General features: G+C 42.8%; 1 protein-coding gene and 2 long non-coding RNA genes across 4 annotated transcripts; 1 reads left to right on the forward strand and 2 right to left on the reverse strand.

Annotated features, from left to right (window-relative positions):
- Window positions 1-9,661: 9,661 nt before the first annotated feature.
- LOC115548010 (uncharacterized) lies at window positions 9,662-10,230 on the reverse strand. Its single transcript, XR_003977460.1, has 3 exons — window positions 10,089-10,230; window positions 9,889-9,924; window positions 9,662-9,727 (listed from the first exon to the last, which is right to left on the reverse strand). It is a non-coding gene; the product is annotated as an uncharacterized LOC115548010 (long non-coding RNA).
- A 55-nt stretch (window positions 10,231-10,285) lies between these two features.
- LOC115548009 (uncharacterized) lies at window positions 10,286-23,320 on the reverse strand. The gene is made up of 5 exons (XR_003977459.1): window positions 23,291-23,320; window positions 22,562-22,644; window positions 22,248-22,446; window positions 10,609-10,695; window positions 10,286-10,524 (listed from the first exon to the last, which is right to left on the reverse strand). It is a non-coding gene; the product is annotated as an uncharacterized LOC115548009 (long non-coding RNA).
- On the forward strand, window positions 21,914-23,502 carry LOC115548008 (uncharacterized). Of its 2 annotated transcripts, XM_030362568.1 has the most exons (6): window positions 21,914-22,137; window positions 22,242-22,469; window positions 22,552-22,623; window positions 22,749-22,883; window positions 23,052-23,114; window positions 23,260-23,502. In XM_030362568.1, the coding sequence occupies exons 2-6, from the start codon at window positions 22,266-22,268 to the stop codon at window positions 23,473-23,475; spliced, it is 690 nt and encodes a 229-aa protein (XP_030218428.1). In that variant the 5' UTR covers window positions 21,914-22,137; window positions 22,242-22,265; the 3' UTR covers window positions 23,476-23,502. The 2 variants fall into 2 exon arrangements, with proteins under 2 accessions (XP_030218428.1, XP_030218429.1); XM_030362569.1 differs by lacking the exon at window positions 21,914-22,137 and having other exon boundaries at window positions 22,168-22,469.
- The last annotated feature ends 1,339 nt before the right edge of the window (window positions 23,503-24,841 follow it).

The following is a 24,841-nucleotide window of genomic DNA, read 5'->3' on the forward strand; positions in this document are numbered from 1 at the left end:
CTAGACCTGGCTGCAATCAATGCACACATTCTGTACAAACAGTGCATGGACGTCAACATGACCAGAAAGAGATTAATTCTGGAGCTTGTGAAACAGCTGTGTGCGCCTCAGTGAATGGCCAGGACTGTGTCATCAGGGGCAGCATCAGTGGCACATAGGAGACTTCTGATTGAAACTCCTCCCCCACCTACCAAAAGGAAACGGTGTCAAGTGGCCTGATGTAGTGGGAACGAAACTAGTGACGTCTGTGATTCATGTAGGTGACTTGTCTGTGGGAAATGCTCAGCCTGCTAAAATAATCCGCTGTGAATGTTGAGACTGCTGTCCCGAAAGACATTTATTTTTCATCCAGTTCCTAGTTCATTCAAAGTCAGCCGTATTTTTTTGTTTTCTTTTTTTACTGACTTACTGAATGTCAATGTACTCTATACTCTAATAAACTTGAATACACTCATCTAAAACCCAAGTCATTTGGTTATTTGCAGTGTTGGGCAGTAACGCATTACAAAAGTAATGCATTACTGTAATGCATAGAGCTGCGACGACTAGTCGACCTCAAAAATTCGTCGCCATGAATAATTTGCGTCCCCCCTCCCCCCGCACTTATTTTTGTTGAAGCCCCGTTCTAAACAGCCTACTAGATGAACCCTCACTCCAGTCCAGTGGTATTGGTAAATATGCACCAGAACCAGGGACGGCTGGTATAAATGGGCTAACAGGGCTAAGCCCTCCCTACCTTTTACAGTAAAAATGAAAAAATATTATTAAAAACCTTAGAACATATGCTTTTAAATCTTGGTTAACCTAAAGCAGCAACGGCACCAAAAAGTGACAGAAAAACCCAGGATATATGACATATCTTCGGTTAAATGTATTCAGCCCGAGCGGAGTAGCGTAAGCTTCCATTGAATTTTGATTGACGGGTATCGTGACACGGCCCCTTCATATGCTTCCCATTTGGGCTAGTCATTCAGCCCAAGCACAGTAGCGTAGGCGGACATTTTATTGTGATTGACAGGTGTCGTGACACGCCCCCATTTGGGCTAATTTCATTTAGCCCAAGCGCAGTAGCGTAAGCTTCCATTGACGTTTGATTGACAGGTGCCCTGTCACGCCCCCTTCATATGCTTCCCATTTGGGCTAAAATAGTTTAGCCCGAAGGCTGACCTAGCACAGTAGCTACAGTACAGTGACCTTCGACCAATCACAGCACAGTAGCGCAAGTGCAGTATGGCGGGCGTTAGCATGAAAATTAACAAAGTGGATTATTTACTTTCTAATCGGTTTTCTTTAATGACTTTGGAGAAAAAAATTGGAAGTGAAGAGATTGGGGACACATCAACCAAACGATGTACAGATTTACTGTCAGGAGTGCGGTCAGAATATGGCCGGTAATAGTGCATTTGTAAGCGGGTCAAGAACGTTTCGTATCGAAACATTAAAAAAGCTGTCTAAATAACCCAACATGACGTGACAAGTGTGTAGAGAAAATGGCCCCTCTCCCAGCTGCATTTCAGCGACAGGCAGTAACAATAAGGTTCACTAAGGAATCGGAAATGATGTAATTTAATGTTGCATACAACATTGCCAAAGAGGAGTTGCCATTCACTTAATTTAAATCCGAAATTATTCTCATGAAGAAAAATTGATTAAACGTCAACCCGACGTATAGCAATGGGATGGCATGTGCACAATTCATTGCAGTAATAGGGGACACCTTAAAGCAAAAGACGGCTGCGGACGTCGGAAACGCCACATAGGCCTACATGTCCTTCATGATTGACGGCAACAGAGACGTCTCTACCAAAGAGTGTGTGATCGTCTACAGCCGCAATTTGCGCAAAGGGAGACCGGTCAACATTTTAATTGTGTAATACTTGAAACACAAAGTTTTCTTTTGCTTAATGGTTTAGTTCGAAATGTTCAATTTCAGCTCAGTGAAGCACTTTAAACACCTTATTTCTTTTTATTTGTAAAATTACAAAACGACAAATAAAAAACAAACAAATCGGGACCTCGGTAAGGCCGGCAGGCTTGCCTGGACCTGCGGTGCCGGCAGGCTGGCCTGGACCTGCTGCAGGCTGGACTGGACCTGCGGCAGGCTGCAAAGAGTTAAACTCTTTTAGTACAATTCAGGAGAAGATGGAGGGTTTTTATGGTTGATTTAGGGTGTGCTGGGGAATTTAACACTACTATACTTTTCCAGGCTGGACCCCTGCATGAGCAGCTTCGTCCTCCCGGCCTGCATGGCGCGGCGCTCTGACGCCTGCCGCTCCAGCTCCTTGCCCATCTGCGCCCTGTCCGCGGCGCCCCGGACAGGGCTCCAGAGTGCGACCTATTGGGTTGCATATGAGACATAATTTCGTAAGGTGCAAGTAAAAATTGAAGGAGGTCGCTCCGGTGCTACTTGCAGGAGGACGATTGAAAAAAAAAAAAAAAACATTTGTTTTTCTCTCCCCACTCCCGCGGTTGTGGTTGATAATAAAATCTTACTTTCTGGCTCATTCCTGCGAGTCCAATACTCTCTCTCGCTCCCTGTCTCTGCCTGCCTGTCTGCACCTTTTACAGTCTATGGTCTGCACACTACACGTGCACAGTCTTGCTGCGCACGCAGCACGCACAAAAAAGTAAACAAAGCAGATACAATATGAAGCGGTCGATAGTCGATTATTTTAAGAAAAAAAATGTGCCAGAGGAAACAAATGAGGCTGTTGTTTAGTGGTGCAACGGTTCACGGGTTTCCCGTGATCCGTACGGATCAACCCTTACGGTTCGGGACGCAATTGATCCGCGGATCGGCTGATAAAAAAATAAGCTAATTTTTGCACCGGAAGCGGTCATATTTATGTTTGGTTGGGGTCTTTTCGCTCTGTTCTCCGTCAACGGTAGGGCTAGAACCGAGCGAAATGACCCTTGCAATGAGCAATGAGTCTTCCAACCAAAATCAATGGATTTACAAAATGCCAAATAAAACACCACAAACTGTATTTCGCTACCATACTTGATGAAAAAAAAAAGATGATGAGGATGTCTGCATTATCTTGGGAGAGTGTAGACTCTAAACTCTCCCCAGGCAATGCAGACATCCTGAATTTAAAGTTGTAAATCCAGAGTTAGGGATTATTTACTATCCATGTTAAAAAGAAGAAGGAATAATGCCTCAGATTGCAATTTTTTTAAATATTGACTATGCTTAAAGGAAGCAGGATTATTACCAATTTTTTTACTTTATTTTGTTTTTACACATTTGAAGATTTTATTTAAAGTCACATTTGTCCCGTTATCTTTTTTGCTGTTGTTGATCCGAAAATGATCCGACCCGTGACTCAAAACCGTGACACGATCCGAACCGCGAGTTTTGTGATCCATTGCACCCCTACTGTTGGTGGTGGTGGAGAAGGGTTAGCAGAGAAAGCGACAAGAATCTCAGATTCTTCTTCTGAAGACGACAGTGACAGGTTGGCGAAAAAGGCGGGGGGCTGTGGGGAGAACAACAACAATGGCTGGTGCAGTTCCCGTGGTTACGATATGAGGGACAAGCCATGGTGTGTGTGTGTACTGCAGGACATGTGGCCTGTCCGTGCAGGCAGGACACATTTTGTAAATGGATCTACACAATTCAAAGTTCAGTCATTAAAATTACACAACGAAAGCCAAAAGCACAAGACGTGCAGGGACCGCTGCATCACACGAAGCTCCCAGCCCCTCCCCACCTCATTTAATAGGATAGATGAGAGCAATCGCTCGGCGGAGAATGTAGAAATGATCATCAAGTTTAACACCGCCTACAACATCACTAAAGAGGAACTCCCGTTCACAAAAATAAATAAATGGTGCTACCTAATTAGGGGTCCAAGCCAACAGGTTGGAACCCTATTGTTTTTGTAAGGATTTTTTTTATTAGGGGTCCAAGCCAACAGGTTGGATCCCTATTGTTTTTGTAAGGATTATTTCCTATTATTATTCTTACCTCCCTCAAAGTGGGACCACAGCCCAAACCGTAAATGGTGCCGACACGCGAATTGCATGACTAGATCCAGATCTCTTCGGACTACGCAGACGACAAAATCCAGACACGCCGGTCACTAGGTGGCGCTATAGCAAGGGAAAACTCCTCTATGAATGATAAACAAACGCAATAACTTTAAGTTCATTCATTCTTTACTTTCAACTTTTTTAGCAAACATGAATTAAACATGTACATTTAATGTACTTTACGTGCAAACAATGCAAAGTTATAACAAATGTAAATTAACTTGCACATTAGGCAAACATTTAAACAATATGTAATTGAACTCAAGTGCAAATAATGGAAATTCACCAAAAATAGATCAAACACAATCACATTCCGCACTATATCTAAATAGTTCACAACAAAATAAATTCAATGGGCAAAGGAATAAGTGCAATTGTAAATCATTTTCGGTCGAAAAACTAATTAAACAGTCCGTTAACAATGAACATACTGTAAAGACACAATAGCACCTTTCTTTACAGTTAGAACACATGTACATTCACTTGCACATTAATCAAACATAAAAAATCTGGATAAGTGCAAATAATGCCCACTTAACAAATAAAAAATACATTCACTTATCTTCACTATAATATAGGTCACTGCAACACAATTAAATGGGAAAACATACTGTATAGGGACAATAACACCCTTCTTTGCATTTAGATAACAAAATAATGCATGGCTATGGCTAATTTATGATCAGAACCAACACAACCCTGACTTTGGTCAACACTGGCCTACTGTTTCAATCCTATGGCAACTCCTTCAGCTCCTTAATCTTATCTCCTAACTGACTCTCCAGAGTCTCAAGAGACCTCTCTTTTTCTTTTGCAGCCCTCCGAAGTCCATTCGACTTGGAAACAAAGCTAAGGTTTCCAAGTGTCTCTGCTTTTTCTGCATTGCGATCAGCAGACGTGCTCAGAACCTGAATGTCTTCCACCAACCGCTTTTTCTTTGCTTTTAATGCTGCTATCTCCTCCATTACTCCTTTCCTTTTTTCCAACTTTTTCTCATCCCTCTGTAACATTTTCTTTTCGTCCAGATAAAGCTGATACTTCTGTCTAGCAGAAGCTGCTGAAAGTAGTAGTTCTTTAGTGTAGGCTATGTTCTGCAATCCCCCAACACTCTTCACATGGTCAAGAATGACACGTTGGGCCACGAGGGAGTGCTCTTGCATGTTCTCCACCACCACTACTTTATTCACTGAAAAACCTCTTTCAACAGAGGCTTGGCCATGTGAAAGGATCAATAGATCCCTCACTGTCTTCCACAGATGGCACCACTCTGTTTTGGTGGACAACATCTCATGGAAGAACTCATCCAACCTCTCACTCTGTGGGTTGAAGCTCCTGAAACAATCAGACTTCAGACTGTGGTCATAGAACTGACTGAACTCCTTCAGAACCTCATCACATGTTTTTTCATGGATGCGTCCAGCTTCCACAAGAATTTGAAGAACACAGGTGAGCTTCCTTGTGCTCGTTTCCTTGTTTTTGATGAGCACCCTTGGGTCCAGAACAGAAAGATGTCTCACAAGAGGATACTTGATTGGAGCCTTCTCAAATAGCTTGGAGACCATCTTCATCAAAAACAGCTTACAGTTCTGTCTGAACTCCAGCCTCAGCCTCTGAGCATTTGGGTGCTTCTTTCTGTGCTCTTCTAGTGCTCTCTCCGTCACAAATCCAGCTTTGATTTTTGTTACTTCAACATGGTTCTCTGCATTTTCATACTCAACCTGTAAGAGTTTCAGTGTGTTGGTAGCACTCTGTATGACAAGACTTGGCTTTATGAATTTTTCGAGTAATCCTCTCAGCAGACTGGCAAGGTCCTCATTCATGAATGGGAGCATGGGTTTATCAGACTGGTACGACTTCAGGAATGGAGTCATTTCCCGTGCAACCATGAGAAAAAAGTTGAGTTTTGCCGGGAAGAGGTCATCTCCAACAATTTTTTCTGCAGTCTTGAACGACTTGGTGGATGGCTCTGCTACAGTTCCCTGTTTTGCAGCACTTATGTATGTATTCAGGAAGGGCAAGATCTGTAGTGCACGCTCCGCCACCTCAACATTTTCTAGCCAACGATGACTACAGAAATTAAGGGGGAAAGATGAGGAACCAGTTACCTCTGTATAGTCCTCCCTGCGTGCTGGGACATCCTTAAATAACCACTTGAGGCTAGACAAGGCATTTCCAAGCTCCCATTCAGTTGCTGCACAGCCTGCTCTGAAGGAATTGTGCAGTATGTGTAAACCACAGCTTCCAACATCCACCATGTTCTTTCCTGTTTGATCTTTAATGTTTTGTTGCAACAGTCTCAAAAGCTTTAAGTTCACATTGGGCCCATCCATTGAAAGCTGCATGAGGTTGTGGAACCCAATTTCTGAACAAACAGTATCCAGTTTTTCGTACATTTGTACCGCAGTGTGATGACCCATGAAAACCGAACTTAGATATCTTGTTTTAACATGGTTATCTTGCCAGAACCGCACGTGCACATCAAGCTGGCTTTTCCTCATTTCCCTGTTCAAGCTTTCATCAAAGAGAAGCACGTATTGATCTTTCTTGACTTTTTCTTTCATCAGGGACAGGAAATGAGGGGCTATCCCAAACGTGGAAAGATATGCTGCTTTCTTCTCCCCACAAGCAAACTGTTTTGCAACCTCACTGTCAGGAAACATGGTTTTGAAAACCGCTCCAATATTCTCACATGACTTGTAGGAATAATGGCTGGTTATCATTTTTGTCGTCCAACAAATCTCAGCCATCAGAGCTGGGTTTGTGCTAATGAAAGGTCTCATGGTGTTTGCTGAGGTGTCCTTTTCACAACTGGCTGTTGCTGTAGTAGCTTGGGTTGCACCGTTTGATGTTGAAGTTGAGCAGGTCACGTCTCCATTGCTAGATGCAGTATGTGGCTGTTGGAAATAAGCCCCCAGGGAAGGACCGGACCTATGCTTTAAATGGTCTTGATGTTTCCTGCCTGAGAAAAGGGAAAAACAAATCAAATGTTATTGAGAGAAGCAAATTCAAGAGTATGGCCCTCAACAGGCCTTTATCAGTTTAGTTCATATGAGCAAAATTACCATCTATCAGGTTAATAACAACATGACTATACCTATACCACTCATAATCAATAGCTCTAGATGTATGCAATACTATATCAATGCCATACTCATAATCAATAGTTGTAGGCAATAACTTATTTCTCTCACACACACACACACATTGAACTTTGGTGCTCATGTTTATTAATGTGTGCTGTCCTTTCTAAATAAAGAAATCTAAAAACAAAACAAAAATACACACACACACACACACACACACACAGTGTGAGTGTGTGTTTGTGTGAGTCACACTTCAAGAATAACTAGGGGCAAATAAAGCCTTGGCACAGAGTCCCTCTTCTCCCGGCTGAATAATTGCATGTAAAAAAAGTATATGTAAAAATTACAAGAGCTACAAGTAGCTCTTGTACCATAAACTCCTAATAGTGCTAGGTTGCTAGGTTATAGTTTGTGTATGTCGGTGTATTGCCAAAAAGTGATCCTCTTCCAAAAAGGTATTTTAGCCATAATACGTCCATGATTTCAGTACGTACAAGGGACTAATGGCGCATTTCCGATAGCACGGCAGGACACAACACGACACGGCACGGTAGTTTTCGGGTGTGTTTCCATTACAACGGAGTACTCCCGAGTGCCTCCTCGACGTGGGCGGGGTCGTCATAATACGGCTGCGCGAAAGCCACGCACAAAACCGGAAGACCAGAACAACAACAACACTCTCTTCGGCCACCAAAGAGAGGAACGTCTGGACCTCCTCGACCGACCATGGCGTGTTTTTTTTCTGCGACATCTCGTATAGAAGCGGGGTTTTAAAAAGTGGTGTGGTCGAGTCTCGTGTTTATTTATTTAGTCTAGTCGGTTGTCGCGCGCTTATGACGCTTCCAGTGACGACACTCGTCGGCCAATCAGTGGAAGGCAGTCGGCTGACGTCACGTTTTAGTATCGCTTCGGCTGGCTTGGAACCGCGGCTGAGGTGATACCAAAATAGTACCTGGTACTACGTGCTAGTGGAAACACGCAAATACCGTGCCGTGTCGTGTAGTGCCGCGCTAGTGGAAATGCGCCATAAGTGGGCTCTGGTCCAATAAAGCATCGGTACACATAACTGGGCCCGACATAGCGTTAACATGGTGCTGGGACCGTGGACTGAATTCACTTTTTGGCAGCACGCCGCAACGTCTCAGCCAGCAAATACCGTTCTCGACTTCGACAACTTCACAAAATTAACATTTTGGATCTTGGTTCTGCAACTAATGTTACCAACCGCATTGTCCGGGGAACATGGGACCCTTTTTCTGAAAAAGGGACCTATGTTCCCCGAGCGGGGAACATAGACCAGCTAATTGCTAACGGATTAGAGCGTCAATTTAGCAAGCTATTTCTTTGTATCGACAAGTCAATAACACACATAAACTCGGAATTTGGTGTAACTTACAAAGGAGAACATGAATGAACAGTCAACCAAAGTGAAATTGTCCGATATGATTGAACGAAAACTTTGTCTCAACTGACTTACCTTTCGCATGACTTGTAAGTGCCGATTCCCCCATTGTATACAGCTTGATGTCTTTTTTGCAGACCGTACAGTATCCCTGCCGGTCATTTGGTCCTCGTCGTAACCAATTTTTATATTTATCATTTTCAAGCCAGTGAGCATTGAAACGGCAACCTGGCATGGTGGTTTCGGGAGCGATAGGTCCTTGTGAGCAGCGACGTGGTTCTGGATAATTGCTGAAGTGATCGCCATGTGAGGCGCATGCGCATGGAAAGAAAACACGGGGAGCAGACGGCGGAGAAAAAAACATTCCGACTTAATTTTTAAAAAATGTACAGAATAAAAATATTTTGTAGCCTATTTGTTAAAATACAACACTGATCAATATAGAGAAAATCAAGCATTTTCCAGCAGTGTTCAAATTTCAAGCACATTTCAAACCTTGAAAACACTATGGTTAAAATCAAGCATTTTCCCGACTTTCAAGCATCTGTACGAACCCTGGTATTCACACGGCAAGCAACCCTACATATAAACAATCAGTTGCTTAAACAAATTATATAAAGCAAAACCCCTCTTTCATTTTAAAATAGTGTGTAAATAATAGGCCTCCATCTGTGTTATTCTTTTAAAATGTCCACCCCTCTTTAATTTTAAAATAGTATGTAAATAATAGGCCTCCATCTTTGTTATACTTTTAAAATGTCCCTATATAGCCTATGCGAAATGCATCCTGGGATATTTGACGGTTCCAGCACAGGCACACAAGTACAGAAAAGAACACGAATTGTGAAACATTCCTTTTTGCATGGGCAATTTGTGTAAATATGAAACAATATCAGATGTTTGAGTTTTTGTTGGAGTATACAAATAAAAAAAACACACTATTTACAACACCACACTATATAAAAAAAATCACACTATTTACAATATCTTCGTTTTACAGGGGCCTGGAGTGTTTTCAGGGGCCTGGTAGTGCAAAATGTATCTGCAAAATGTAAAGAAAAAAGTATTGGTTTTCCGAGCACATGGACATAAAGCCTGCATGTATTTTTATAACCACGACATTTGAAAGATGAAGGTGTACCTCCGTTCCCGTTCTCGTCCATGTCGTCAATCATTGTCGAACACAATGGCTGGGACGAATCCGTATCTGATGGGAGGAAAGATCGTTTCCATTATTTTTTACATTTGGCTAATAGGTGTTATACATGACAGATCAAATCCATATTTGAAGACAATCTCTGATGGGAGGATGAGGAATCAGTATCCGATGACAAATCAAATCCATATTAACACCATGTATAGTCATACCTTGGGAGGCGGTTGTGCGGTTCTGGTTGTCGTGTTCTAGAAATGAAAGCAAATGTTAATATTAATTAGTAATTTGGATGGGTATGCATTTGTTTGCTTGTGTACGCTAGGTTAATTTGTAGAGTATAGTCTAATAGGTAAAATAAGACTAGAAATCTCTAACCAAATTAAAACACATGTTGTTGGGTAATTTGCATTACCTTGGGAGGCGTTGATAAGTTGGAGGTCATCCAGTTCTAGATATGAAGGAAAGAAATGTTAATATTCCATTTGTAATCATCCTTTGGATTGGGATGCACATTTTGTAAGCTAGGTTAATAAATGAGTCGGTTGGTTGCGTTGGTAATAAATGAGTTTTCACATGTTGGGTAATCTGCATTTTTTTTTAACATTTTGTGTGGCGTCCAGATTTGTCTGCGAGGCAGACAAGCTGGCCTCGGATGCCGCCAGGTCCAGTTCCAATTGGTGGATAATTTTGCCACGTCTTTCAACCTCCCTCCGAAGGAATTCCACTTGTTTTCTGTGTGCCTTCTCCCGCTCGGTGTAGTGGATGGTCTTTTCGCACACCAGCGTACCGAACCTGTACGCATGGTCCACCTTCTGTTCCCTGGTGTAGATTTCGTCTACACAGATGTGCTATTACAAAAAAAAAAACTAAGTTAGTATTAAATGGAATTTTCTTCATTTAGGTTTGCAAAGACGCAAATGTTGATAACTTACATAGTTCATGCTTGCTTCAGCCTTCATGGCAATTGTCTCGGGGTGGTCCGATGCTGGAAGGTCCGCTTGGGACTTTCCGGCCATTTTCTGTATTAAAGAAACATTACAATTAGATGTTAACGCTGGTATACATACAGCGTTACGCTGTATTTATAATATATAACGCGCGAAGATAAATACAAATCCTTTCTGTACGGATTTCGAGTGTGCGGGAGCGATGCATGTAGGGAAATGTATTTTCAATTATACGCCCGCCAGTTCCGCTCTCGTGAGCCCAACGGCAAAGAAAGAAATGTTAAGCTTGCTGGTAGTTCTACCATGAGGACTCAAAATCACGCGCGGCTGGCCACCAATCACCAATCACCAGCTACCAATCACCTGCCTACACCTGCTCTATAAAGAGTAGTCTAACATGTTTTTGCTGCTCAGGTCTTCGTTCGACGCATGCTGCTGCTTTACTGTGCTTCTGATTATCTCGCATTTCTCGTCGCTTAGTTGCTACGTCGGTTAATACACACCAAGAGGTCATAACTTTGGATTCGTGCTGGTCGGCCTACTACTTCTGGTCCGGGCAAGTGAGCGCAGAAAGCCGTTCATTTCGGTCCCCGGTATCCTCAACAACACCACCAACAAGTTCCCAACACGGACATCCGCCTGGTTCTACAAACCCTCGCCGAGTTGGTGCAAAGCATTGGCGCCAGGATGGACGCCGTCGAAACACCATGCGGAACTCCCGGACGGGTCCAGGCCCCCAACCCGCTGTCGTCAGTCGCCACGGCGCCTTTCTACTTCCAGCAACCATCAGGCTCGGCTTCCTCCGCCTTCACAGGCTACGCACCTGGCACTTGCCCTGCTACCATGGCTACTGCAGTCCCCGCGTTAGCCCCCGCGTTAGCCCCCGCAGCGTATTCTCTCTCACAGCTCTACCAATCCAGCTTCAGGATGCGGCTCCCTCGGTCGGGTTAGGGGGTTTCTTCCAAGGGCAATGGTTTGCTGAGATGGCCAGTCGAAGCTGGCACGTTTGCCCTCGGGTCAGAGTCGTCTGCGCTGTTCGAGCTTTACCCTATCGTAGCAGCTAGCGTTCTGTGGGGCAAAGCATGGCGGCGTTAACGTCTAACCATGTTTTGCGATAACAAAGCAGCGTCAAAACGGCTGGGAAGGTGGTCTTCCACAGCATACGGATTTTATGTCCGGTTGAATTCGGTGAGTTCATTGCACACGTCGGTGTGGTACAACACAGAACTCTAGGTTCGCAATCAAAGGTTCATAATTATCTTTATACTGTGTACTAAAATGTGTACGTTTTCTCTTCATAACGCCACCTCAAGCGTTTTATTAGCCGTTTTCTGTTATTACTTTTTGCTGGAGAAGGAGGGGTGGGCAGCTGAAAGGAGTCGTAGCGAGACATGTTGTTTCGGCCTGGCATTCGAGAGGGCCTAGTGCACTGTTCGGTTAACTTCTTGTGTCTGAGGTTTTTCTTTTCACTTTAACATGAATGAAGTTGATGGGTTTTAGGCACTGTGGTAACTGAATATCACTAAGGTTTTTATTGACGAAGGGACTTTTAGATTGGTTCAGCTGCTGCTCACTAACTCTCACGTTCCTCTGCTCGCGATGCGATTCACATATCGATCAATTTATTGATTTATTTATAAATAAAAGATCCAAAGACAAAGAACAGGTACATTATGGTATCATTTTATATTATTACTTAGTCTTATTGTTAATGGCTTCAGTCGCGTTGGTATTTAATTTTTCATTTGCTCGTTTATGTATGACAGTTAACAATGTTGGTGTATTACAATTATTTACGCGTGTAGGCCACTCCAACTCTCTATTTCAAATAGATTAGTGTGCTCTCTCAGAGCTGGGAGATTTCATCCTTATTTTAACATATTACTCGAGACGGTGTTTCTCACAGCGTTCTCGGGTTCATGCGTTCTCGGGTTCATGCGTTCATGCGTCCATGCATACACGTCTCCTACTCAGACTTTTCCCCTACACGGGGTATTTAATTTTTCATTTGCTTGTTTAGCTATGTATGACAGTTAACAATTTTGGTGTATTACAATTATTTATGTGTGTTGGCCACTCCAACTCACACTCGATATTTTGAATAGATTAGTGTGCTCCCTCAGGGCTGGGAGATTTCATCCTTATTTTAACATATTACTCGAGTCAGTGTTTCTCACAGCGTTCTACGGGTTCATGCGTTCTACGGGTTCATGCGTTCTACGGGTTCATGCGTTCTACGGGTTCATGCGTTCTACGGGTTCACGCGTTCTTGGGTTTATGCGTTCTTGCGCAAAGGCGTACACGTCTCCTACTCAGACTTTTTCCCCTACACGGGGCCTGACTTTCGCCGATGTCACCTTCTCTTTCTTGCAAGGCATTTTTCCATCTAAAAGCGATAGCCTAGGAGCAGCTGTTACTATTATCATTTCAAGAATCAACAACTCCCTGTCCTTACGCTTCCATGTTCCTTTATCTCAAGCTTCGGCAACGCACGTCCCCGAATCACCTGTTTATTTGCGGCCTGCCAATGCCTAAAGGGTGGTTCAGAGTCCATCTCGCGATGGTGGTAGAAGGGTGCGGCCTACCATCTCCCCTCTACACTGGCCACTCCTCCCGGATTGGAGCGGCAACCACAGCCGCTGAACAAGGGTTGCCGGTCGCGTCTATCAAACGGCTGGGAAGGCGGTCTTCCACAGCTTACGAATCCTACATCCGGTTGAATTCATGGTTCTTCCTTCAAGCGCACACGATGCTCTAACGTCGGTTAAGGCAGGTTCATCACGTTTGCTACTACAGCTGTTTTTGGCGGCCTGTTTCCATTCTAGTTTTAGTCTTGGTGTCAAGGTGTCATTTTTGTGTTTATTAGTTTAGTCACGTTCATACTCTTTCCAGTGATATCGAAATTCCGTTTAGGTATTATCAAAGATACAAGTGCGTAGATTTGTTAAATAAGGTAAACGGTCGAAAATTGACGTAGTTATGTCTCAACAGTTGAAGTTCCAGTTGGACAAAATAACGTTATTAGTTTATCGCCTAGTTTAGGTCAACGGAAATTAAGACATTTTAGAAGTCTTATTTTGTAAAACACTTTCAGTCTCGTTTGTATTCGCCAACAACATTGCACTACATATTTAATCATAGTTATTGTCATATGACCAGCATTGTTCTCCTCACGCGATAAAGGTTCGTTGATGACGACATTTAGTCATAATTTTCGGTGTCAAAAGCAACACTATTTGCAACTACTGGTGGTGGTGGTGGTTTATCAGGTACTAAACTCATAAAGCAAAATTTGGCTATATAACTCAAGGTTAACCTGCAGCAACCCCGGCAAGTTTGACCACGTCGGTGGATCATCTAGAAAACACTCTTGAGTTCGGTGTCACGTTGGTGGCATATCATGGAAAAAATAGAAATAAAAAATAAAACTCCCCGGTGAGTGCGTTGGCCAAAGCGCAGCGGTAACAACTCGGGCACTCGTAACTATGACCACGTCGGTGGCACGTTATCTATTACTCATGGTTGACTGCAGTAACCCCGGTGAGTGCGTTGACCATGTCAACGCACAATTGGGGCACAACTCAGGCACTCGTGAGTTTGTTGCACACGTCGGTGCGGTACAACACAGTACTCAACGTCCTACATCCGGTCGAGTTCTAGGTTCTTTCTTCAAGCGCACACGATGCTCTCTAACGTCGGTTAAGACAGGTTTTACACGTTTGCAACCATAGCTGTTTATGGCGGCCTGTTCCTTTCTAGTGTTAGTCTAGTCTTGTGTCAAGCTGTCATTTTAGTTTTTATTAGTTTTAGTTACATTCATACTCTTTCCAGTGTTATCGTAATTCCATTTAGATATTATCGAAGTTACAAGTGCGTAGTTTTGTTAAATAAGGTAAACGGTTGAAAATTGATGTTATGTCTGGAACAGTTGAAGTTCCAGGTGAACAAAATAATGTTATAAGTCTTTATCGCCTAGTTTAGGTCAACGAAAATGAAGAGACATTTTAGCAGTCTTATTTTCGTAAAACACTTTTTAGTCTTGTTTTATTCGCCAACTATATTGTACTATGCATTTAATCACAGCTATTGTCACACACCCAGCATCCACGTTGCGTCCAGTCTCGTTTTTCTCACGCGATAAAGGTTTGTTGATGACGACTTAGTCATAATTTTCATTGCCAAAAGCAACACTATTCGCAACTACCGGCGGTGGTGGTTATCAGGTACTAAATTCATAAAGCAAAATTCGGTTTCATAACTCAGGTTAACCTGCAGCAACCCCGGCGAGTGTGACCACGTCGGTGGATCATCTAGAAAACACTCTTGAGTTCGCTGTCACGTCAGTGGCGTAACATAGGAAAATAAAACTCAAGGTTGCAGCGGCAACCCCGGTGAGTGCGTGACCACGTCGGTGGCACATCAAGGGCACTCGTGAGTATGACCACGTCGGTGGCACGTTATCTAGTACCCATGGTTTGACTGCAGTAACCCCGGTGAGTGCGTTGCCCACGTCGGTGGGAACAACTCAAGCACTCGTGAGTTCGTTGCGCACGTCGGTGCGGTACAACACAGAACTCTACGTTCGTTGCAGCAAATCCGGTGAGTGCGTTGCCCACGTCGGTGGGAACAACTCAAGCACTCGTGAGTTCGTTGCGCACGTCGGTGCGGTACAACACAGAACTCCACGTTCGCTGCAGCAACCCTGGTAGTGCGTTGACCACGTCGGTGGGCACTACTCAGGCACATGCAAATTTAATTACCACGTCGGTGGCATAATATCAAAAGCTCAAGTGCAGGGCACTCGGAGTTCATTGACCACGTCGGTGTTTAACACGGAAGTTCACAATATTTGCTGCAGCAACACCGGTGAGTGCGTGACCACGTCGGTGGCACAGCAAGGGCACTCGTGATTTCGTTGACCACGTCGGTGTTTAACACGGAAGTTCACAATATTTGCTGCAGCAACACCGGTGAGTGCGTGACCACGTCGGTGGCACATCAAGGGCACTCGTGAGTTCGTTGACCACATCGGTGGTTCAACGCGAAAGCACTCGGGTCACGCAGCGACCCCGGAGAGTGAATCGACCACGGCAGTTGGTACAGCACGAAAGCACTCGTGGCTCGCTGCGTAACAGCTGCAGAGTGCTCTAGATTTAAATTGATCTCGCTGATGGTATTTTTAAGCTCAATTGCTTTTACGTGATTCATCGATCCCGCTGACGGTTTTTAAGCTTATCGTTTTACGGGATTTATGATTGACTCTTAATATGTTGTATATTGGGTATGCCTTTTTATTATCTTCCAGAAGCAGTATAGATCCTTGTCCACTTCTTCTACGGCGGGTATGTATGCTCTCATTACCCCCTTTCGCTATTCTATTTTTGGGGTCGGCTCCGCCCCTGCCAGTCCCGGCAGGACATGCCGAGTTATCACCTATTTCCGGCGTAGGCCTACGTCCTCTCTTTTGGGGAAGGCTCCGCCCCTGCTATTCCTGGCAGGATACGCCGAGTCCGCACGTCACCCTGGATCAGTGACGGGGCTCATGCCAAAGATTTACCATGCAAAATATTCCCATGTCGTTATTTAAATAAATCCTGTTCATACTTATCGGTGATCGAGTCTTTATGGGAGAAATGTTAAGCTTGCTGGTAGTTCTACCATGAGGACTCAAAATCACGCGCGGCTGGCCACCAATCACCAATCACCAGCTACCAATCACCTGCCTACACCTGCTCTATAAAGAGTAGTCTAACATGTTTTTGCTGCTCAGGTCTTCGTTCGACGCACCTCCATCCACCCCACCACCACCAGGTCGGCCTCAGTCTACTTGTCCAGGGGAAGGCTCCGCCCCTGCTATTCCTGGCAGGATACGCCGAGTCCGCACGTCACCCTGGATCAGTGACGGGGCTCATGCCAAAGATTTACCATGCAAAATATTCCCATGTCGTTATTTAAATAAATCCTGTTCATACTTATCGGTGATCGAGTCTTTATGGGAGAACTGAACATAGATGAACATTGAACGTAGATGATCGCTAGGCTAGCTATTATTCAAAGCCACAATCCAAGTTATTATTACACAATCCAAACATTGACGGATGTCCAAAACGGGAAGACTGAATTGCTTGTTGCAAGACAGTTGCATGTTTTGTTTGCGTTTGATAGAACCGTCAAATATATATGCCGGGAAAAAGGGACGCGATTTCAAATAAAACCATACACGGAGTTCTCTGCCTCTCTGTACATGGTTTGATTTGAAATTCGCGGGCTTTTCCCGGCATTCATTGCGGTTGTATCACATTTTCACGCAAACAAAACAAACCAACTGTATTATTCAGTCTTCCCGTTTTGGACATCCGCCAATTCGTTTATTTCAATTCTTACAGAAATTGCAATCTTACCTTTTGAACTTTGAGAACAAAAAAGCTGAGACGAGGCGGGTCGAGACGAGACGAGGCGGGACGAGGCAAGAAGAGTGTAGGGGTGTTGTCCAGAAGATTGCTCAGGGCAAGTGATGTTTTACACAGTGGTCTCCTGACTGTATCTGTTCAGGTGTGGGCGTTGTTCAGGTGTGGGCGTGGTGTACGCCCTTGAGTGCGTGACGAGGTACACACTGTAGGCTAGCTATTATTCAAAGCCACAATCCAAATCATGCAATTAAGGTATTTCCGAATCCGTGCATGGTTTGTTACATTGGAATAGTCATATGGAATGCCAACTGTATTATTCAGTCTTCCCGTTTTGGACATACGTCAAACTTATCTTATTTATTATCTTTTTTTATTTTCAAATAGGAATGCGAAATGCAGAGCCGGACAGTAACGGAGTACATTTACTTGAGTACAGTACTTAAGTACAATTTTGAGGGATCTGTACTTTACTCGAGTATCATTTTTTGGGAGTACTCATGACTTTACTCAAGTACATTTGAGAGGCAAATATTGTACTCTTTACTCCGTTACATTTCTATCCATAACCGTGAGTACCCGTTACTCCTTCTGAAAAATAAAAAATAAAAGGAGAAAAGAAAAATCACGGAAACCCTCAATTTGTTTTTTCCCTCTCAAACGTGATTCCCTCTCAAACTGATTAGGACAGCCTTCAGCCTATCAGCAATCACCTTTGCTTTCCGCCAAAGCCAACTCCATGGTCAGAATTAGATGAGAGACGATTGTTGATTTGATTGATAAAAAAACGGAGAAACTCACACATACATAGAATTGTTAGCTGAATTTTCTTTTCTGATATTGCATATTTATGTAAGCTGAGCAATTGTTTTTATGTTCTTGAGTATACTGTTATACTGTATACTATTGTGCTATTGCCATGGTAAAACATGAAAATTACTTGATTTTACTTTCAATTCCTTTTACATTCTCCAAGGTGTTAACATTTTTCATAACTCCATGTAGGACGTTTCTATACATAAATGTAAGCACTGTGGCAGTAGTAATGCAATATTTAGAAAACATACTCTTGTACTCTTGATACTCAAGTACTTTTAAAAACAAGTACTTCAGTACTTTTACTTAAGTAGACATCTGACTGTAGTACTTTTACTTGTACTTGAGTAAAATTTAGCAAGGGGTATCTGTACTTTTACTCAAGTAAGGAAGCTGTGTACTCTGTCCGCCTCTGGCGAAATGTATCTTGGGATATTTGACGGTCCCAACGCAGGCACACCAGTACAGAAAAGAACGCGAATTGAGAAACACAATCCAAATCATGAAATAAAAGCTTTTTCCGAATCCGTGTATGGTTTGTTAAATTGGAATATTCAATGAACGAACCATACACGAAGTTCTCTGCCTCTCTGTCCATTGTTTGATTTGAATTTCCGGGCTTTTCCCGGCATTCATTGCGGTTGTATCCATTTTCACGCAAACAAAACCAACCAACTGTATTATTCAGTCTTCCCGTTTTGGACATCCGTCAATCTTATCTTTTTTACTTTGGCGAGCAAGAAGTCAGGAGATGTTGTCCAGAGAAACACATCTACAACATCTGTACAGGTGTGGGCGTGGCATACTCCCATGGTGCTTCGCGAGTTGCACACAGGGAATGACTCTCGTCAGCAACGACGCACTCCAGCGATTTATACAATATAAACACATTATATAAAGCAAAACCCCTCTTTCATTTTAAAATAGTATGTAAATAATAGGCCTCCATCTTTGTTATACTTTTAAAATGTCCCTATATAGCCTATTTTATAGCTTTTACACTGATATTATCAAACAGGAATGCGAAATGCATCCTGGGATATTTGACGGTCCCAACGCAGGCACACCAGTACAGAAAAGAACGCGAATTGAGAAACATTCCTTTTTGCATGGGCAATTTGTGTAAATATGAAACAATATCAGATGTTTTTGAGTTTGCGATGGGTTTCCTCCAGCAATTAATACAATATAAACACATTATATAAAGCAAAACCCCTCTTTCATTTTAAAATAGTATGTAAATAATAGGCCTCCATCTTTGTTATACTTTTAAAATGTCCCTATATAGCCTCCTCCATCTTTGTTATACTTTTAAAATGTCCCTATATAGCCTATTTTATAGCTTTTACACTGATATTTTAAAACTTTGGCGAGCAAGAAGTCAGGAGATGATGTCCGGTATGAAGAGCAGAGAAACACATCTACAACATGTGTACAGGTGTGGGCGTGGCATACTCCCATGGTGCTTCGCGAGTTGAATGACTATCGTCAGCGACGCACGGCACGGCTCACTCTCTGATCGGATTTTCTCTGCTTGAGACATCTTTGTTCAGATAGACCCTTTTGCTCTCCTTTCCACGGATTAATATTGTGAGCGGATTCATTCGAGTACGTTCTGTCTTTCAACTTTGCGGTTCAACCAAAGAACTTCGTTGTCAAGGTAAGTCCTTATGAAATGGATAATTATGTTTATTGTATTAATTTAGCATGGTTGCTTTGGCGGTTTGTTGATGCAGTTATGGCTTAAGCTTTCTTCGTGAGTGCCCGGTTTGTTGATATGATGTGGTGATGGCGGCGTCTAGGCGGCCATTTTACCACAGAAAGGCTTTCTTTGTCTAAGTCAGTGAAAAACAACGTAATCGTGCAGCTTAGTTGTGTATCACGGGTAGGCTACTAGCTACCCAGTTTATTGTATTAAGTTGGCATGGTTGCTTGGGCGGTTTGTTGATGCAGTTATGGCATAAGCTTTCTTCTTTCTTCGTGAGTGCCCGGTTTGTTGACATGATGTGGTGATGGCAGCGTCTAGGCGGCCATTTTACCACAGAAAAGCTTTCTTTGTCAGTGAAAAACAACGTAATCGTGCAGCTTAGTTGTGTATCACGGGTAGGCTACTAGCTACCCAGTTTATTGTATTAAGTTGGCATGGTTGCTTTGGCGGTTTGTTGATGCAGTTATGGCATAAGCTTTCTTCTTTCTTCGTCAGTACCACAGAAAAGCTTTCTGGTGGATTCTGTCCATACAATGCAATGTGTTTTAAATGCTGAAATGTCACGTTACATTCACTTTTAACACGCACACATCCACCCTACAGTCTAAACTCTACCTCTGTCCACCATATGCAATGTGTTTTAAATGCTGTGCTGTTGGTCATGAAACGGGAGATCGTCCGCCGTTCAACTCAAGGTGAGGTGCTAGTTATATTACTAATGCTGGTTTTGACTGCATTTGCATTTTAGTTTTCCATCAATACATTTTTTTGGAAAATGGTTAGGGTGTGTGTCTGTGTGTGTGTCTGTCTGTGTGTGTGTGTGTGTGTGTGTGTGTGTGTGTGTGTGTGTCTGTGTGTCTGTGTGTCTGTGTGTCTGTGTGTCTGTCTGTCTGTCTGTCTGTCTGTCTGTCTGTCTGTCTGTGTCTGTGTCTGTGTCTGTCTGTCTGTGGGGCTGTGTCTTGTGTGGCTGTATACTGATTTTCAGATTGTCCAAGCAAGGTAGGTCTGTTGGTCATGTGTTGAAAGGAGAAACAGGAGATCGTCCGCCGTTCAACTCAAGGTGAGGTGCTGGTTATATTACTTGGTGTTGGTTGGGTTTTCACTGAATTAGCATTTTAGTTTTCTATTAATAGATTTTTTTGGGAAAATGGTTTCTGTACTGCCTATGTCATTCAATTTGGCTTTAAATTTGTTCTTTGATGAAAGCTTTATAAGTTGGCTGTGATTCGGAAATTTTAAATGCTGAAATGTCGTGTTACATTTCCTTTTTACACGCACACATCCGCCCAACAGTCTAAATTCTACCTCTGTCCACCATATGCAATGTGTTTTAAATGCTGTGCTTTAGCCCATATATTGATTTCACATGAACACCTTGTGCATGTGTGTTTTTATTGCACATATCTGTTCTGTTTAATGTTCATTTCATATGAAAACACATGGTTATAATTACATAAATACATCTCTGTACATGCAGCCTTTCTTGATGTATATTTGTAAAGGGAAATCTTGTACCTATTTTGAAACATTCTATTTTTCTTATTGTGAAATCATTAGATGCCTCGTGCCTCGCGCGCTTCGTCTGCAGCCAAGATGAGGTGGAAAGGGATTCTTCCCATGGCAACGACTCTGGCCAGAGGCTTCGAGCCTGGTATGTAGTCGTAAAGATACAATGATGCATGTTTTCAACTCATTTATATTCCTCAGAATTCTATTGCATGAATGTGTGATGTTTGACTTTTAGATCAACAGCTCGAGATAAGTTATTCATTTTAGTTTTGCGTTGAATTTGTCTCTTTATTAGTGCATGGCACTGGAGCACGTCACCGTGTCAAGCCTTGGCCTGTCTCTGCCCACACTGGGAAGTTCAACCGATTGGATCTCCCTCCTGAGTCTCCAGATAAGCAGGTAAACTTGTCAAAGACCTTTCAGAAAATAATGTATAATTTAGCTGTGGAATATGTTTGGAGTGGAATGACAACTTTTTATTTGTCCTTATTTATAGTTTGTGCTGTTTGTGGGCGACTCGCATCTGCGTGCGTTGGTTGACTGAACGCAGACATCCCCAGAACCCCCGACATCGTTTGCTTGCTGGCTCCAAGCAACAACCTCACGGCGACGCCCGGCATCGAAGCGGCTGGAGTTGCCTTCGATGGACTTCTGAGAGCTGCCCGCAGTCGATGGCCTAAGGTAGTTTTTGTGTTACAAAATAAAGTGTATTTTCAAGGCAGACTATTGAACAGAATTGTATAGTGTGTAATCCAAAACTTTTGTGTGGATCAGGTGTTTGTGCTCGATTTCCCTCCCCGGCTGGCGAGTGAATTGGCACCGCAACAATTCCTTCGAGAGGAATTTCGTCGCGTTGCAGCAAAGAACGGTATGTAAAAATGATTAAGAGATAATGTCAGTATAGAATATCTTTGTAGGAAAGCTTTTAGTGTATCAACACCACCTCTTGGTACCACGTGTAAAATATGTATATAGTGTATGGTTTAATATTTGTTTTCTTCTGCAGATGTAAAGTACTGCGTCACAGCTGACCGCTTTCCGCTGGACTCACGTGCCTTGTGGAGTCGTGATGGGGTAAGTCGTGTTATACCTTGGCACGTGAGAAATTCATGTAATGTCATTTTTATATGGCAAAAGCAGTTTATTTCAATAATAACCCGTGCTTCTCATTATAATAGATCCACCTGAGTGACGATCTGGGGATGCCGCTTCTCGCGAAGCTTCTGTGGCACTTCTCCTTTCAGCAGCTACAGTCACCTCTGCCTGTTACACCTCCGCCTGTGTCTCCTCCCAAGTCACCCCCGACTGTGAGACCCTTTGCTACCACCGTGGTTGTGAAGGGAGAGGTTTCACGTCCACGTCCCCTTGACCCCTTCAAGGAAACTGTCGTCGGACGTCGCGGAAAGGTAAAAGTTATACAATTTTGAAGAGCTTTAGTTTTAGTTAGGCCACATTTATTGAATACTAATTCCCCCTATGTGTTTATAGCGCAGCCAACCTGAGTCCTGGGATGCGCCTGAGGACTGGGATCAGTCTTCCGTGCGGATCCTTCCTCATGAGGTTTGTACATTGGTATGATAGCTGATAGGAAATTAAACCGTAATGATGCGTACATTTGTTGTTTCATTTAAATGCTATTCCTATAAGGCAAATGGTCAATGGCTCAATTCTGGGTTTTTTTCTAGGTTTGTGTGCCTCCTCTGGTCCTGAGGGAGTGCTTTGTCGTGCTAAACCCTATCCGGTTTAGCACTGACAAGTTGGCTGCAATGGATCGCATTGTTCCATCCAACCTTGACGTCCCCATGGGGAATCGCTCAAAGGTAATTTGTGTGATTTTAATATTAACTGTTTGTGAGTGCATACATATTAATAGCGCCTGTAATCCTATATGACAAGCTTTACATTGTATGGTACAGATAGTTGCATTGATAACAAATGTGTTATATTTCATTAACTGTTGTCATTTCCGTTCTCTTCCATTATGATAGAAACGGAAGGTGGCACATGGAACCACGGCTGTGGTCTCCAAAGGAAAGAAGGCCCGCCTTGAGGTTGGTAATTTCTCATTGAAATATGTACTTTTTTTTGGTTGAAACACAGGAACAACTATTTTTTGATTTCGCCTTTACTACAAGAGATAGTCCAACATTCTCTGTGTAGGTATTGTTTTGCCAATGATTTACAATTATTTTCCAGGCACTTCAAACTCCAGCAAGGATTGCTAAACCTTCGAAGCTGGTACCTCCCCCTCGACCTGTGCCAGAAGCTGCTGTGCCAGCCACTCTGGAGGGCGTACCTCCTCCTCGACCTGTTCCAGAAGCTGCTGTGCCAGCCACTCTGGAGGGCAGCGTCTTTGTGCCTTCGAGCAAGGTAATTTGCATACAACATGTGATGATTACACACATTCAGTGAATAGAGTGCGGTTCTCTATTCTTTTGATATTTTCTCTAAGTTCCCTTTAAGAAAATGTAGTTTTGTGTTTCCATTTCTCAATTGTATTGTACATATAATTCTTACTATGTCATTACAGTTTGCTCAACCGGAGGGGGATGACAAGACTCTGTGTGATGAGTGGCCGTTTCTTCAAACAGACTTTTGTGAGGTAAAGGAATGGGGCAAAAAAAGAGCATCTTGTAATATTTGGGTTTTGTTGTTAAATTTGTATGTAGCGCCACAAAATACAGGCATGCACAACACTGTTTGTTACTGTTTTAAATAAACTACATTAGCAGTAAGTTCTTTGAACTGCACACTTTTCAATTTTCATACAATTGTATCTCTCATGATAATTTTGCCTCCTTACCTCATTGTAGAAGGTGAACCAGCCAACTGCTCGGGTTGTCTCTGGACAGAGAAAACAAGAGGAGCCAACACCTTGGGGTCCAAAAGTTGTGATGGCCCAGGCTGATAAACCAACAGCCAATGAGACCAGCTTCTTGGGGTGTTCAACCAAGGTAATGACAACAATATAAAAAATGATTTGCAAATAAGCAATCAATCTGTTCCAGGATCAGTATCTAGTAACATTTACATTATTACTTCATAATTACAATCAACATAGTTTAACTGTTTTTAACATGTTCTTGGTAATATCTACACACTATGAATTGGAAATGTCAAGAAGGTTGGCTGATGAACTTGTTGTGCTCATTTTAATTATTTAAACTGAACTGAAATAAAAGTTTTCTTTGTCCTTAATTCTGTTCACCACAATACACTAAATGTCCCCTTTTCTATGGCTAATGAGTTTGCATGTAGGGGTAAACCTCAATTTTTTAACATTCGTAATGTTTGTGATTGCAGATGACACACATTGAGGACCACGAGCCGTGGTCCTCAACGAGCCGTTTGAACCAGCACCTGAGGTCACTGCGAGCAGTCAGCAGGTATGTAATTACTAGTGGAAAAATTGTATACCAACGGGAAAAGCCACAGCTTAAGAGACCCATTTTGTTTTGATGTGTTTATTCTTTTAAAACATTGATATGGTGTAAGTGTGCAGTTCTGACTAATTTGCCTATACTATGTACATTTTCAAATTACTTACTGGGAACCAACATGCTTTTAAAAACACTGAATTGTCATTTCAGCAGAGCCCGCCTGAGGACAATGGCCAGCTTGAAGATCCTCATGTAACACTTGGCAATCAGAAGGTACTTATTTTTAACATGTTATTCCCTGTTCCTTGTGAGTTTTCCTGCCATTTATTAGATCTGGGAAATTAGTTAAAGTAATGTTCATATCATGTACAATTCCATTTTCCCATTATACACAGCCA

This window comes from Gadus morhua, chromosome 7 (assembly GCF_902167405.1).
Source record: "Gadus morhua chromosome 7, gadMor3.0, whole genome shotgun sequence".
NCBI classification, from domain to species: Eukaryota; Metazoa; Chordata; class Actinopteri; order Gadiformes; family Gadidae; genus Gadus; species Gadus morhua.

Bases quoted from the DNA above. Each gene is read 5' to 3' on its own strand.
- LOC115548008 (XM_030362568.1), top strand. From the start codon at position 22,266: ATGCCGCTTCTCGCGAAGCTTCTGTGGCACTTCTCCTTTCAGCAGCTA. The intron at 22,624-22,748 runs GTTTGTACATTG...GTTTTTTTCTAG, and splicing joins TGCGGATCCTTCCTCATGAG to GTTTGTGTGCCTCCTCTGGT. The intron at 22,884-23,051 runs GTAATTTGTGTG...CCATTATGATAG, and splicing joins CCATGGGGAATCGCTCAAAG to AAACGGAAGGTGGCACATGG.